General features: G+C 40.0%; 1 protein-coding gene across 2 annotated transcripts; it reads left to right on the top strand.

Annotated features, from left to right (window-relative positions):
* The first annotated feature begins 287 nt into the window (after positions 1–287).
* Positions 288–17,075, top strand: LOC122671742 (general transcription and DNA repair factor IIH subunit TFB5). 2 transcript variants are annotated; one of them, XM_043869140.1, is made up of 3 exons: positions 288–392; positions 16,533–16,601; positions 16,718–17,075. In XM_043869140.1, exons 2-3 carry the CDS (start codon positions 16,567–16,569, stop codon positions 16,893–16,895), a joined length of 213 nt encoding a protein of 70 aa, XP_043725075.1. In that variant the 5' UTR covers positions 288–392; positions 16,533–16,566; the 3' UTR covers positions 16,896–17,075. The 2 variants fall into 2 exon arrangements, with proteins under 2 accessions (XP_043725075.1, XP_043725074.1); XM_043869139.1 differs by lacking the exon at positions 288–392 and having other exon boundaries at positions 15,849–16,601.
* Positions 17,076–17,226: the final 151 nt, after the last annotated feature.

The raw sequence follows: 17,226 nt of genomic DNA, 5'->3' as shown, positions 1-17,226 counted from the left end.
ATAGATGATGTGGCTATTATTACTGGTTCAAGGTCTAGACGGTACAAGACAGTACCATTGTTCGAAGACGGGAGCTCCTGTTGCAGCAGCAGCCATGTCGCCGTAAAAGGTAAAATCTCTCTCTCTCGTATTATCATATTTGATGGCAACTTCGATCATCATTCCAAATAAAATGGATGGACAATGGTATTGATTACTAAGTTCTTCAAAAAAAAAAAAAAAGTTCACAATTCTCCAGCACTTCGTTCTTACGCGCCCCAAAAAGCTTGTAGCAGACGAAAATTGGCCGACGTCGTAGGTGCGATCGTGAATATCCTTTTTTGTGAGATTGGCTGTGTAGTTTGAAGGATTTCTACTGCAAACTCAGTTCAGATTGGAATTCAAGAATCGTGGTTGGGTTCCTCAATCCCTCCTTAGTTACTGAAATTAATTGCCTAATTGTAAACCTAGAACTGGAGATAGTCTCTTTCTTCTCTCTCCATTCCCATCGTTCCATGAAACCTCTCTTGAAAAACCCTACTTTGCTCATTTTTTTGGTCGCCTTGTCATCTTCTGCCCCCTTCATCGCTTTCTTTATCGGTGGTTCTTCTTCTTAAAGCTTCTTCCATTCAACGTTCCAGACTGTGCCAAACCTATTAAATTCTGACAATTACGCTGCCGATTCTGAACCCATCGTCCGGGTAACTGTCCACCTCTCGATAATATCTCCCAATCGAGCCCACCTCATCGGACGCTGGTTTTGATGAATTGCGTATCTGCGACCTCTTGAATTAGCAGTGACCCTATTTATAATATTTTTTTGGCATCGCTTTGTTGTTAGGATGTTTCAGTCAATGGTAATTAGTGGTTTAGCTTGTTTCACAATCCACCAAGGTTGTAATTTTGCATTAGACGCCCCTTTTGGCCTCGGAAAAATGATCTATTCAATCAAAGAGTGCTTCTCCGAGGTTAAATTTTGTTTCCTTTAATTTCCTTTCTTTTCTGTTGAATCTTGAATGATCATCCATGTCGGATCTCTATCTTGAATGGTGAATGCTGCCCTTTATGAATTATGATCGATATTTTACTAATTTTTTTTTTAAAGAATGTAGTTTTATGCATAAACTACATTCTTCCTTTGTGGTTGATTTGGCTTACATATTTGTCGGATACTGTTTAGGTAGAACTGTTTATTTTCCGGACCCTGATCTTCTACGGTGCCACAGGCAGAGCGGCCTGAGCGGCGCACATACAGGTCGCCCTGCAATGACCGCCTTGCTCCTGCCCGAGCGGGGGTAAGGCGGTCATTGCAGGGCGCCTGTTTGTGCGCTGCTCAGGCCGCTTTGGGCAGGGCGCCGTAGACGATCTGAATACTTATTTTCCTTACTGTTACTTGTGGGTTTGTGAAACACCTTTTTCTGGTTTTCTGGCAACTGGCACGTCGATGCTCGGATGCAGTGACATGTCGTTTTGTGCATAAACTACATTCTTCCTTTGTGGTTGATTTGGCTTACATATTTGTCGGATGCTGTTTAGGTAGAACTGTTTATTTTCCTTACTGTTACTCGTGGGTTTGTGAGACACCTTTTTTTTGGTTTTCTGGCAAATGGCATGTCGATGCCCGGATGCAGTGACAGGTAGGCAAGGGTTCTCGTGCATTGGACAAGTATGAATAAGACAACCAGTCCAAAAGCGTATGATTAGATTAGTTTCTTAGAACATTGGATCCTTAATGGGTAAGAATCCAGAGTTGATAGATGTTACGAGGAGAAGAAGGATTAGTATTGCCTGTATTCAAGAGACTAGATGGAAGGATAAAAAAGCTAAGGTGTTGGACGACTTTAAACTTTGGTATATGGGAGATCAAAGTAATAGAAGCGGAGTGAGTATAGTAGTGGACAAAGATCTAAAGAATGATGTGGTTGATGTTAAAAGTTTTGGAGATAGGATTATATCCATCAAGTTTGTGTTGGAGAAGAAGTCGTCACTTACGCAACCCAAGTAGGATTGGATGAAAGTAGTAAGTTACAATTTTGGGAACACATGGATGGATTAGTGCAAGGTTTTAGTCAATGTGAAAAAATTATTGTAGGGGGGTGATCTGAATGGACATGTTGGGAAGGATCGTAGAGACTATGAAGTCATACTTGGAGGGCATGGATCTGGAGAGAGGAATGAGGAGGGGATCTCAGTTTTTGACTTTGCATTAACTTATGATTTATCCATTGAACACCTTTTTTGAAAAAGAGGACCATCTAGTTACTACAAAAGTGGGCATCATATGAGCCAAATAGATTTATTTCTAACAAAATGGTCCGACATATTATTTTGTAAGGACTGTAACGTTATACCTGGGGAGAGCTTAATCACTCAACATAGATTGGTGGTGGATATGTGCCTCATTACGTAGAATTGTAAGATTGAAACGATACATTTCATTAAATATAAAATGAAATGTTTCAACGAGCCTTGGCGAATGGTTAAGTTGTGCTATTGCAATCTGTTGGTTGCGAGTTCAAAACTTGGAAACAGCCTTTCCTGTGTAGCAGGAGGTAAGACTGCATACATTTGCCCCTCCTATGCAGTAGCGGGAGCCTTGTGCACTGGGACACTCTTTTTTTTTTTTTTTGACATAAATTAAAGACATGCTTTGAATCATGGCATTAATACAGTATTGAATCTACTGCAAACTTAAATTAATTGAGATGGATATATTATTCATTTTGAACTATTTAGATACCTAGCTTCTTGTGAGTGTTTAGATCGTATGCTTGCTAAATTAATAGACTCAATCCATCTTGATACCAAAGAGCTGGATTGAGAACCAGTCATCGCCCACAAACACTAGAACTTCGGGTTTCCAATGCCTAAGCTTGCTAAATCTGATATCCAGTGGAATGAGTTAGAACTGACTAGAAATTTCATTCGTAAGTATTTGCCTCCATAAAACCTGGCTTCTTGTGCTCCTTTGTGTATTTTTTTTTTCCACTTCTCATCTCATTTCCCGTTCCTTACTTCCACTTTTCAGTTTTTACCTTTTTTGTTTGATTGGATCCAGCCGACCCCATTAAGTTGGGATAAGGCTGAGTTTGTTGTTGTTGTTGTGCTTAATGTGTATGGACTTCATGGTTATATTGTTAGCTTGGTGAGCCTTTATCACTTGCTAAACTGATAGATTTTCAATTATGTCTTCCTTTTGTTCTCACCCTCCCCCAATTTTAGAGAAGAATAAAATTCGAATTTCCGACAGTCTTGTCTTGTATGTCAGCTTCTGACATTTTCTTATAGCCAAAAGAATGAAAAAAGGAGTTGCTATTTTGTGGGATCTTGATAATTTTTTCATTGTAGTACCCTGTTTGGTAGATTATTTCATCTCGATTCTCCTTATTATGTCTAGATAACCCTGTGAAAAAGGGATTCCCCCCCCCCCCCCCTTTTTTTTCCTCTCTCTTTAACCGACTTAACTTGATAATGCTCTGCTGGTTTCAGTTTCGCCAGAATATCTACTTTTATAGTTATGTTAATAATGCAAAACTGATCACGAACTAGGGAATTCCAGTGGGAGATAGCTTGCGACAGTCTTGCAGGTATAAGAATAAGAACCAGATTAAGAGAAATTTGAGTAACTCAACCAAAACAAATTTGATATGCATAAAATTCTGGTATCTGTCAGCATAACCAGTTTGCAAAAGATGCTCTAAATCTGAAGGATTTAGAGTTATGCAGGAAACCTACTTGAAGTAGGAAAGAGTAGGAAAGCTAGAAAGCTGCAGAATCAATGGACAAATTCAGAAAAGAACGTAGAAGAATTAGAATAAGAACAGAAGAGGAAAAGAGGAGAGAGGAAAGATCACACCTGTTAAAAAACAGATGAGAAGAAAGAAGTAATCAGGTCTGGGATCTGGTATGCACTGCTCAACAACACCAAAACTGATGAAAAAGCTCAAATTTCCTTACTCAAAACATCCTTAATTGACGAGGGGTTTATTACATATATAAAGAGCTTTTGAAATTCGTAAATTGACTCATAAATGAACTCCCAATCACTCTCACACGCACTCAATAAAGTAAATAAACTCCAATAAAAACTCTTAAAAGCTATTAAATATTCTATATTAAGTTCTAACTCAAAAACTTAACTAAAAAGAACTCTAGACTAAACTAATTTATTTAACAGCACATGAGACCCACCCAATCTTATCTATGTACTTAATCCCGTGCATAGAATTAAGACCCCAAATATGGACTTATAAAAGAGGTCTATTACAATAAACCCAAAAAATAAGAAGCCTAAGGTTCATAGAACCTAACCATGGGCCTAAATATAGTTTTCTGAGCATGGTTGTCAAGGTGCCTAGGCGACCCAAAGCGTTGGATTGCCGCCTAAGCACTTAGGTGACAAGGCGCTTGCCTAGACATCCTAGTAATTTTTTTTTAAAAAATTTATCCATTTTATTTAGTATAGCGATGATATAATTCTGTGTACATGCTACATCAAGAATCAAACAAATCTCCATATAAATTGAACAATGATTATTCATAAAATTTCTGCAAAGAACAATTAGGAAACTAATCTCCATTTTCAATGAAGAAATATCAGTATATCCAGTTATAATTTAAATCAGAAGTTCAGAACTGAGTTCTGACAAACAAGAAACAATGTATGCAGGTAAAACAGAGTTTGAATTCAAGTTCAGCTAAGTATATCGTCACAAGATTCCAAATATCTCGAACAACATGCAACATAATTAAACTGAACCTGAGATTTTATACAGAATTTGTAACAACATTTTTCTGATGGGGAAAACAGAATAATAGCAGAATAATAGCCGCACATTATAAACCAAACAACAGAAAACAGAATAAAAGGGAAACACAGTAATAGCAGAATAATAGCATATTAGCATGCTTACAGCACATAATAAACCAAACAATGGACATAATAGCAATGGAAAACAGAATACTAACAGCAGCTAATAAACCAAATGATGGACATAATAAAAATGAAAACATAACCGTCGCATAGCAGCACATAATAAACACAATTGCAGCACATGATAGCAAGAAAGAGAAAAAAAGAAGGAACAACAAACAGAGAGGAGGAGAAGAAGAAACAGAGAAGAAGAAGAAAGGGAAGAAAAAAGGGAAGCAGAAGCAGTATGAAGAAGAAGAAAACAGAGACAAACGAAGAAGAACGAAAATAAGAAAAGAGAGAAAAGGGACAGGGGAAACAGAACCGGACTACTGGAGAAGACAAAGACAGAAAAAAAGGGGAAGAAGAAGGGGGGGAGGGGACAGAAGCGAACACCAGAAGAAGAATGAAGAACTCGATAGTATTCTACTCTTCTTTTCAATTTTATTTGTTTTTTTACAAAATGATTCCATGCATCTCACGTTCATGATAACCTGTACACAAACCAATGGAAGTATTAGAAAAACTATTTTATGCAACAAAAAATAAAAAAAACCTTAAAGAAACAAAAGTCGCCCGCTCAGGCAACTAGGCGTCCCAAGGCACCCGCCTAGAGCCACAAGGCATCTTTCATGAAGATAGTAAGTCGTTTGGCCGCTTGGGCTCCAGACAAGCACCCGGACGCTTAGGTGATGCCTTGATAACTATGCTTCTGAGGCTTGGTTGACGCAATTAGACAATCTTAAATACATCTATTCCCCCTCGTTTGAAAAACTCGCCCTCACATTTCATAGAATGGGAGGATCATTACCACTCAATCGGCATCGTTGAAGATTTGCTTTGGTTTGATGGCGATCCAACGCTTCTCATTAAAATCAACAATAGTCCGCTTCTGAACATCCAGGATCTGTGCAGGAAGATGAAAATCAACCGTCCTGATCTCCTTACAAACAAGGCCAAGTGGTGTCTCTCCAATTGGAATCTATTCTTCCATCCATGATTGACCAACATGATGACATATTTGGAAGAAGGAAATACATGGCATCTAGCACCATCAAAGTAGGAAGAAATTAAAAAATTCGATGAAAACATTATTGTCAGAGTCAATGATAATCTCATCCATCTTATTAGACAACATTTCTACCATGGGCTGTGAAACTAAATTCTCACTGCTTCCTTCATCAATGGATAAAACAGCAGTTCTTCCATTAGGCAAACGAACTCTCGTAATGAAAACATAGGTACCCATGGCCAAGGTAGGCTTTTCACTTCGTCCTTCATCAATGAATAAAATAGCAGTTCTTCTGGTAGGCAAGCGAACTCTGGTATTGAAAACATAGGTATTGGTGCAGACAAAGAAAGTCTGCTGCCAAGATCGAATCTGGTTTGTTTGAAGTTAAAGAAAAGGGCCACTGATGGGGGGGGGGGGGTTATGGAGAAATAAGGTTGTAAATGAAGGAGGATGCAGGGACAGATTGTGATGACATTTATGAAGATATAAAATTCCTAAATTGACTCATAAAAGGACTCCTAAACTCAATAAAGTAAATAAACTCCAAATAGAACTCTTAAAAGCTATTAAGTATCTCAAACACTTGACTGGAAAAGGATTTTTTCTAGATTAAGCTTACTTAACAACACATGGGGTGCACAATCTTATCTATTTACTTAATTCTGTGTACAGAACTAAGACCCCAAATACGGGCTTATAAAAGAGGTTCAATACATACAATGAACCCAAAAATAAGAAGCACAGTTCCATAGAACCCAAACATGGGCCAAAATAAAGTCTTTTGACGTCTGATTGGCTCAATTTGACAATCTTAACTGCATCTGTTAATGAACTCTCTAAGTTGAAATGTAAAGTTTCTTTGAATCTCTTTTTATCATTATCTTGTTTTAGGAAGGACACTCACATTTATTCAAACAAAAATGGGATGAGGATTTCTAGATCTCCTTAACCAACCCTTTCTCGTCGTTTCGGTGTGACCTTCTCTTCGCTTCTTCTAAAGTAGACCCAGAGCTTCTTGCTTCTCCTATGGAGCCTTGAGAGTCTCACCGGTGGTGTTCCAAACCTGCTGCTGATTTGGCCCTGCGCCGATTCAGGAGCTTCTTCTTTAGTCTAGGACTCTATTGAATAATCAAATCAAAAGAAGCGACTGGGCAAGAACTAGAAGTGTCGTCGTCCGGCGGCTAGTAACTTTGCTAAGCAAAGAACCGCTTGCTGCCTTTTCTTCGCGAATAACATGTGCATGTAGCCTAGGAGAAGAGAAGCAAGCTACCCTTGTCTACCTCCCATCTATATCTATAGGCGGTAATGGCAAGAGCTGATAGGCATGGTAAGTGCTTCAGTGGCCTGGGCTGGCACTCTGTGTTCTATCTAGGTTCTGCTTGTACGCTCCACCTCACATAGAAGGGGAAACTTTTCAATAGAAGAACCCGTGTGAGTGAGAGGGGATTGAATCCTTCCATAGTTGCAAGGCACCAGGCGACCCAAGGCATTGGAGGACTGCCTAAGTACTTAGGTGACAAGGCACCTAGGTGTACTTGTATTTTTTTTTTTAAATGTATCCATTATATCTAGTATAGCAATAATATAGTTATGCTTACAACATTACAACAACAACAATACGGGTTGAATCTATGCACTAATTTGCCACTCTAACTATCAACATCATTACAACAACATTACAACATGTTAGAAACAACATTAATTAGAGGAAAAGGAAAAAAAAAAAACGTAAGTAAACAAGATGAGAACAAGAGATGTGAACTAGTGAAGTTCAATTTCTTTCTTAATTTATTCATATTTTTAAAAGATCCCATGCTTCTCACCTATATACAAGCTTGTACACAAGCCAATAAAAATGTAAGACACAACATTATATAGAGGGGGAAAAACCATAAGTAAAAAAATCGACCGCCCCAGAGATCTAGCCCAAGGCGCCCTAGATGATGCCTAGGCATCCCAAGGCATCTACCTTGTTAAGTTAGAAGAAGGCGGGCGACCACCCAACCCTTGACAACTATTCATCCTTCATTCATCGGATATGTCTTTGGTGAAACCCTGCTTTGGTATCGTTGTGGGCTCTCCCAATGCCAGACAATCCAAGTTATTGTTTGAGTGGCAGTTATATAATTTATTGGTAGTTCAAAGACTAACAAGAGAAAGGGAACACAAGTACATGGAAGTGGATGTACAAGTGGAGGGGATAATTCAGGAATTAAGATAAAATATGGACAAAACTTGCCTACAGATATTAGGGGAGGAAAAATTAGTAATTAAATCAAAAGTGTGTTATCGTGGGAGCCTGAGAGGAGGGGGGGGGGTTTGTCTTCAACCTCTTGACCTGAACCAGCGACAGGGAGGACTGGATCGAGGAGGAGTTCTTCCTTGGAGTTCCGATCAGCTTGGGATATTGGATGAAGAATTGCAAGGACAATCCCTATTGAATGCTGGAGGTAGCAATCCAATCAACCCACTTCTTATGCAAATAATAGTGACTGAAATCCATCCTAAATCTCGGTAGGAAACCAGAAGTATTCCCTGGTCACAATTTCACAACAGAGGGCTTTTCTAAATCTGAAAATCAGCAAGGTAAGTTGCTTCTTTGAGTATGAATACACCTCCAAACCTCAGGCCAAATGGTCCAGGAGTGAAGGAACTTCAACAACTTTCCTCTTCACAGATTACCACCCAAAAAACAAGGGAGGTAATGGTTTATTCAAAGGATAGTTGCAGCGAGGATATAATGAAGGAAATAATAACAGAACATAGGGGAAGGGAGAAGAGAAGAAAGGAAGAAGATAAGGACGAGTAACAAAGGTTAATAGGAATAAGAGAGGAAACAGGAAGTTTAGATCTTACCTTAAGAGAAAGGAATTGCTACGGAGGGAAAGAGAGAGAAGAGGAGGCAACCAAGAGCAGCAATTGGCTTTGGCAGCAAGCTATGCAGGCACACGCTCAAACCCAAAACTCCACTTTTTATTCTTCAATCTAATCTCACTGTAGTGGGTTACATTATATAAATAAGAAAACTTTCCAACTCAAATAAGGAAATATACTTAACTGGGTAATTGAACAAAATAGGCAACTACTGATATATCTCCTATGTAATTTACCTGACTCAATCTAAAACTCTCATATAAAAACAAGTAATTAAAACTTACAAAAAAACCACAATTGCATGGCAAAATTTGGTTCAATGATGAACCAGACGGTTGTAATATGAGTTTAAGGGTAGAATTGTCAGAGGGGCATTACTGTATGTACTCGTTCTACTCTATTATAAATAAAGCATGGCTGCTGTCACACTGACAAGCCATCATTCCCCAAATCACAACATGGTATCAGAGCGAGGATCCATCTTGGGATCTAAACCCTAATACCAAAGTGCCGCCACCTCCCTAGCATCGCTTCTCTCTCTCTCTCTCTCTCGCTCTCGGCCCCTCTCTCTTACCTCCTTTTCTTGAGCCGAGAAGTATTACCATCCCTAGGTAGTGATCTTCTTCCCACCAAGGTTTCTCTCCCTTTGTTGATCTCTCCTGCCATGCTTCTTTATGGCTTGAGAGATCTTATGCTTGACTTCTCGTTGGGAACTAAACCCTAATACCAAAGTGCTGCCACCTCCCTAGCATCGGTTCTCTCTCTCTCTCTCTCTCTCTCGTATACTCCTCTCTCCCCCTCTCTCTTTCTCTCTTCTTTCTCTCTCTTAGCTCCTTTTCTTGAGCCGAGAAGTATTACCAGCCCTTGGTAGTGATCTTCTCCCCACCGAGGTTTCTCTCCCTTTGTTGATCTCTTCTGCCGTACTTCTTTATGGCTTGAGAGATCTTATGCTTGACTTCTCGTTGTTTGTTGCGAGGATTTAATGCTGCAGCTCTTCACTCAGGCTATCCGAGTTTGTTTAGGTTGCTGCCCTTGCTGTAGCATGTGTTAGAGATTTTTATTCTCAAGGTTTCTGATTTATCTGAGATCAGACGTCATGTCGGACATCACTACCACATCAACTGGAACTGATGGAATGAGCTGTGGGACTCATAGTGACTTTCCTTCTTTCCCTGTTAGCTCTATCAAGTTGGATGGGAGCAATTACCTGATGGGGTCTCAATCCTGTCTTCTGTCTATTGACTCCGTGGGTTTTTTGGGTATATGATAGGTCCTACTACTGCTGGTCTGTCTCAGAAAAAGTGGAGTTCTGACAGCTTTCTGATGATGTCGTTCCTTATCAATTCTATGCAGCCTAATATTGCACAGGGTTATCTTTTGTTGGATACTGCTGCCAAGAATTGGAAGGCTGCAAAGTAAAAATATTCTCAAGTTGTGAATGACGCTCAAGTCTATGAACTGAGGAAGAAAATACGTGAAACCAAATAGAAGGAGATGTCATTATCCCAATATTACTGTAGAGTTATGTGGGGGTATGGCAGGTGTTGGATTGTTATGAGGATTTTCAGGCCACTTGTTCTGCAGACGCCACTAACTTCAAGAAGTGTGAAGGCAAGCTCCCTGTATATGATTTCTTGGCTGGTCTTAATATGGAGTACGATCAAATCCGTGCTCATGTCCTTAGTCGTGATCCTTTTCCATCCCTGGAGCAATCTTGTGCCATCGTTCAGTTAGAAGACAGCCGCTGTACTGCAATACTGCAACCCATATCACAGGAGCAATCGGCCCTATACTCAGTCCCTGGATAACAGTCTCGAGGTGGTTGCACACATTCCAGTGATCGTGCTACCACTGACGAGGAAACAATCAAATGTGATTATTGTGGTAAAGAGTGCCATACCAGGGAACATTGCTGGAAACTTCATGGTCGTCTCACCAATTCCTCTCGTGGCTGTGGCCATGGTTGATCCAACCAGGCTTATGCACACCAAACTGAGACATCTGATGCTGCCCATATGGGTGCTTCTTTATCAAAGGACAAGCTGCTGATTCTCAGGCGTCTGATGACCAAGTTAGAGCCCTCCTCTTCACCTTCATCGTCTGCTATCTGCCAAAGGTTTAGAAAAGAAAAGGCTTAGCGCCAGAAAATAAGGTAGCCAAGATTGGTAATTCTAGAACAGAATCAAGAGGGCTGTTGGAGAAGTATAGGACTCTCTGTTTGGCTCGTTTGGTAGGATCAGGTCAGTCCCTCAGTTCGACCCAGCTAAATATTTATTTAGTGAGCCAATGCACACAACTACTGGGGGTCTGACAGAAAATCTGTGACCGTCGAACTTGAACCATTACAGGATCTGAAACTCACTTCATATGACATGCGTCCTGAAGCTTGGACTGCATCTCTAGATGCTGAAGAGGCTTGTGATCAGAGTAGCCTATTCGTAAAGCGTCTCCTTCCCAAACAAATAGTGCCTTCAGTGCTTCATAGGCTCTCATGAAAATTTAATAGAATATAAAGAAAAACGGAGTGAGAGCTCTTGCTCGAAAAGCAAGTATCAATTTGAGGAGATTTTGCACTTCGTTTATAGTTCTTATGATCCGGGTTTCAATCGACGATATCTTAAGAAAGAATCATTCATTCAAGGCAAAGTCCACTTTGCTTCTTTTTTTCGTAAATAGATGTAAATCCGAGATTTTCCTGAGAAGCTGGGAAAGGAAGTCCAACAACCAAGCAACAGCTGAGCTAGCTGATCGTAGACCACTCTCTCCCGGTGGTCAAGCTGTCATAGACATAGTTGTCATGGCCTCTAGGCAAACCAAGGCATTGGAGGGGGGCCTAGATGCAAGGAGACACCAACAAGGCAACCAAATGCCCGCCGACGTGACCAAGGTGACACTAGTTGTCAAGGCACCTAAGCGACAGCTTGACAACTATGGTCGTAGATCAGCTTTTCTTTGCTGGCTTCTTTGCTTCCTCATATATAACTTAATTGATTATGTTTCTCTTTCTCATTGAATTTTTTATTTCTATATTCCTGATTTATGTGGTTGAAGCACCACTGCACCAGGTGGCAAATAAAGTGTCTTGTTCGTAACCTTCATTCCTGCCTGCACGCTTCCATACACAACTAGCATTCTGAATAGTTTCCCTTCAGTCGAACCCTGCTCCTGCTTTGATAGAACAGGAGCCCTGCCCGAACTAGAACAGCTACTAGGGTGTCAAGTTTTAGTTTTTAAGGTGGAATAGATTATTACTTGTTGATCAGAAAATATCCTATAAACTGCTTTATCATCTTAAAAAAATGTCTCATTTATTTTCCATCTAATAACTTCTCCTAATAGCTTTGTTTTTTCCACTTTCCATATAGATCTGTTGATCTCACTTTCGCTGATTCTCTCTCTCTCTCTCTCTATGTGTGTGTAATGCGGGACAAAAATCGAGAAGAGGATTGAAGGAGGTAGAAGAAGAAACTAGAGGGGGAGGGGAGAAATCACACAGAAGAAAGGGGAAGAAGGAGATGCAGCAGAAGGGAGCATCCAAGAAGGGGGGGGGGGGGGGTGTGTGCACACGCACAAACTCAATTTTCTTGTAATTCATTCTTGCATATCTTCTAATGATGGGGAATTACATCATATATAAAGAGAAATAAAAGGCACCCAAAAATAAAGACTCCTAATTTCTTACTAAAACTAGGCTAACTAAAATAGAAACCCAATAAACTCAAATTGGAAATTTCCCTATATGTTTAATAACTACCTTAAAATAAAAGATTACATAATAATTTCCCAAATAAAATAAACTTCCTAAAATCCTACTAGATTCAAACACTCAAACTGGACCTGGTTCAACTGGGTTTGGGTCGGTCCGATGTAGTACACCAGTTGGGTCGGTCTGGTCCAAGATTGTCCTGCATCAACTCTCCCGATGTTGAGAAAAACTCGACCATGAGTTTTGAAAAAGGAAAAGATCAACACCACTCGATCAACATCCACGATCAACAACTTGGATGGGGTGAACGTACAGATGTAATCATAAAGACAAGGACGACACTCCTCAAAGTACTTCAAGGGGATGACGAATTCTATGTGCCCAACCTTAACGTTGTCGGACGTATCCATAGGGCCATATGTGTCGCCTTCCATTGTGTTCTTGACCTCCATAATTTCAATGTCAAGCTCTGTAGGATCCTCTTGGCTGGTCACTATCATCACAGTTGTTAAAGGGCCAAGTTCCTTGGTCTCGACCTCATAGTCCACTAATGCGAACATATTGCTTTTGACGTCTTCAACATGAGTCTCGGTAGTAGGAACTTCGCGGGCTGGGTCTTCCTTGAAGACAGAAATTACTGAAACTTCTTCATTCTCAATCAACGTTGCTTCAACGTCAGGCTCTTCCGGGACTGTCCTATTAGCAGGTGGGGCAGCCGTTTGCATTTCATGGGTAACTGGAAGGTTTTTCAAGACCTCTCCAATCAAACGATCCAACTGTTCAAGTCTCGAGAGCTCTTCATCCTGTGTTGATTTGTTCGTGAAATCCCATGACCATTTAGTATTGTAGTTCAATTGTAACTCACTTAGGCATGAAAATTGAATATTCAGTGTACAACAATCATCATAAATATTACGACCTTGAAGAATATTCCTTGCTGAAACGGCACTCAGGAGTGACTGATACTGGACAAAAGCTTGACAAACAATAGCAGACTGATGAAAGATCTTGATCTTTTCAACAAATCCATGAAGAGAAAATATTTGCTGCCACGCTTTCACAGTTATAGGATAGAGCAACTGGTGGATTGTAACTAAAAGAATTCGATTGGGTGGTGGTTTGGAGATCATTGATGGCACAATTGTAAATACAATGAAGGTTATAAGGACAGTGGCAGAATTGTAATTAAACTGAAATTGCTAAATGGATGGTAGATTTGTAATTATGGAGAGATGAGATAAGAAAGGAAGTCAAGGGTATTTTGGGGATATGCAGAAAACAAAATAAGAAAGAATTGTGAGCAGGGTGGGTGGATACCGTGTCGATTTGGAAAACCAGCAGGGTTTTGGGTTCTCAGAATGCCTCCTCACGCGATTTCTGTGGAGAATGTGGCGGAAGCCTTGGAGCAAGGAATGCGATTCGAACCACTCTGGGAAGGTCGACTTCCACTTGGATACAGAACCAGCAAGAAAGCTGGCGAAGGAAACCCTGCGAGGACGACGTGTTGAAGCCGACCGGCGGAGATCAAGTTCAAGTTCAACAAGGAACCAGCAGCTGGAGATGGAGTTCGAGTGCGACCCAGATAAGAGTTCTATCTCTTTGTTGCTCGATGTCTCTCGTTCTCTTCTTTTCTTCTCGATATTTTTTTTTCTGTTTCTGGTTCGCTGTCTCTCGCTATCTTCTTCTTTCTGCACTTCTTTTTTTTTAATTTTTTTTGTTCGATTCTGGAGGAACCAAGAAACAGGGGGCGGTGCCGCTGGGGATCGAAGAGAGGGAGAATTTTTTATTTTTTTTTTTGGTTTGCTGTTACAGCGAGGAAGAAAGGGAAGGCGGGTTTGGGGTTTCAGTGGGGTCGAAGGAGAGGGATGGGAGATGAAGAGTGATGCAGGGTTTTTTTTTTTTTTTTTTGTTTGGCTGAATGGGATGTGGTTTCAGTGAAGTCGATAGGACAGGGAAAGGGGTAGGGTATCAATGGGAGATGGGAGAGAGAGGGTTGTCATGGGAAGGGACAGAACAGTATATATATATATTTTTTGGCTGATATCGGCAGAACAATGGTGGGGATAAAGAATAGGGAAAAGGAAAGGGGTTGCTGCTGGTGTTGTTCAATCACAACCACAGAGAAAAGATAAGAAGGAGAAGAAGAACAGAATGGGGAGAAAGAAAGATCACAAGGGAAGGAAGAAAGATGGGATCCTTCGGCTCTGATACCAGATAATGCGGGACAGAAATCGAGAAGAGGATTGAAGGAGGTAGAAGAAGAAACCGGAGGGGGAGGGGAGAAATCACACAGAAGAAAGGGGAAGAAGGAGACACAGCAGAAGGGAGCGTCCAAGAAGGGGGGGGGGGGGAGTGTGCACACGCACAAACCCAATTTTCTTCTTTTAATTCATTCTTGCATAACTTCTAATGATGGGGAATTACATCATACATAAAGAGAAATAAAAGGCATCCAAAAATAAAGACTCCTAATTACTTACTAAAACTAGGCTATAACTAAAATAGAAACCCAATAAAACTCAAATTGGAAATTTCCCTATATGTCTAATAATTACCTTAAAATAAAAGATTACATAATAATTTCCCAAATAAAATAAACTTCCTAAAATCCTACTAGATTCAAACACTCAAACTGGACCCAGTTCAACTGGGTTTGGGTCAGTCCAATGTAGTACACCAGTTGGGTCGGTCCGGTCCAAGATTGTCCTGCATCAGTGTGTCTGTCTCTGTCTCTCTCCTCTACCTCCCCCCCCCCCCCTGTTCCTATTGATTCAGTTAAGTCTGATCTTTGAGTAAAACTATGCCGCACAATTTCCTTCATGATAGAGCGAAAAGTTCTAGCTTCTTATAGGTTATCTTTAGTGATTTAAAGCATAATTGCAGCCTTAAGAAACTCCAGATTTTTAACTTCCCAATTTTATTGTTAGCCATATGGCAGTTTCTCGCTGTTTTCTTCAGTATAAACTTCCTAGCAATGTCAAAAATGGAAAAAGAAGACTTTCAAGGACATAGTAATGAAACATTCAATGGCATTTGTTGAATAATGAGATTGCTGAATGGTAAGAGATGAGGAGTTCGTTGGAACTATGGATGACCCTAGGGAAATTTTCCATAGGTCCCTCAATGAGTGGGACAATGGGTTTGATTTGGTTGACCTCTGGTGGAAACAACAGATTCTCTACATCTAGTGCGCTGTGGGGGTTGAAAATGCCACACCAAACCTAGTAGGAAAGGGGCATATTTTGGTTTTTTAGTGGCTCTTCTGGTTAAAAACCAGGGTGGTTGGGTTGATTACCTGGGATGGCTGGTCGGTTCAAGGATTGCTGCCCAACTTCATAATGGTTTGCTGGAAAATTCCTGAAGTGTTGACATGTTTCATCCTGATCTAATGTTATTGGGGTGGGTCAGTGTTGTGATGGTAATGGTGTTAGGTTGTGGTGATGCTAAGTGGTTTGTCTCGAGTTGGTAGACTTTGAAGGAAATAATTAACTATTGGGCTTCTAGTATGTAATCTATCATATGATTACTCTTCGAACAATAAATTTCCTGCCTGCCAAGGAGCTCCTTGTTGTTACCAATATTTTGTGGTGGGTTGTGAGTAAGAGCTAAAAGTTTATTTATTGTGATATTATAGATTATCTCATACGACGTTTTTGCATTCTATGAACTGTCATATTCCAGCATATCATGTAAAAAATTATACACCTTTAGGTAGTATCCTGTATATATGGTGACATTTGTAGTCAATCTTTTGGATTTCATCTTGTTGGATGCCTCTAAATCCTAACTTTGCCCAACTTATATTTGGTTGTGGGCTCCATTCTAGAATTAATTTTGATGAGCTTATTTTTCTCTTGGGGGTAGGACTTGAACTATAATTTGCTTAATCTGTTGCAGTTATGAACATGAGTTGAATTTTATACAATATCTTAACACATTTGATTGGGTTCCATACAATTCCCTGGCTTTATCAGTGTGGCTGCTGATTATTGTTAGAACTTTTTGATGGGTGCACACTTCTAATTATTTGGTATTCGTTCCTGATGCAGTTCAAAGTGTTTACATTCAGATTGCTTGTACACAATGGTCAATGCTACCAAGGGGCTGTTTATCACATGGTAAATAATATTGGCATAAAACCTCATTTCTTGAGATCATTTGGTTTGCTCTTTTTTCTTTTTTATTTAGTATATCATTTCTACTGATGGATTAAAATGTTTTCCATTTCCTTCAGTGACATACCTATGGCGCAGTTCATCATTAATATGAATTCTTCACTTCCGGCTTCGCAGAAGTTTATAATACATGTGCTTGATAGCACTCACTTGTTTGTGCAACCCCATGTGGCTGAAATGATTCGTTCTGCCATTGTGGATTTCAGAGATCAAAATTCTTATGAGAAGCCTGCTTGATTCGTGATCCTTGGCTGCCAAATTTTTTTTTTTTATTCTCTTTCTAATCCACTTGCAAAACATACATATGATGCCATTTAAGGCATTTAAGCATATTTGAACTCTGTAACTATTCCAGTTATACTTAATTCAACTTCCAGATGATTGTGCTCCATGAAGAAAAATGCTATGTTCTGTTTTTCCGCAAAATTTCAAATAGTTGAAACAGAGATGGGATTGGACAAATGTATGTCTGTAACAGTCATGAATCTGCACTTGGATTGCTTGTTACTTCTTCTAATTCAATTAGCTGACGCCGGTAGCACATCTAAGTGGTTCCTGAGTCCCCCCT

Source organism: Telopea speciosissima, chromosome 8, assembly GCF_018873765.1.
Source record: "Telopea speciosissima isolate NSW1024214 ecotype Mountain lineage chromosome 8, Tspe_v1, whole genome shotgun sequence".
Classification (NCBI taxonomy): Eukaryota; Viridiplantae; Streptophyta; class Magnoliopsida; order Proteales; family Proteaceae; genus Telopea; species Telopea speciosissima.
The sequence above is the reverse complement of the archived record's forward strand: the minus strand, read 5'-3'. Positions and strand labels throughout refer to the sequence as shown.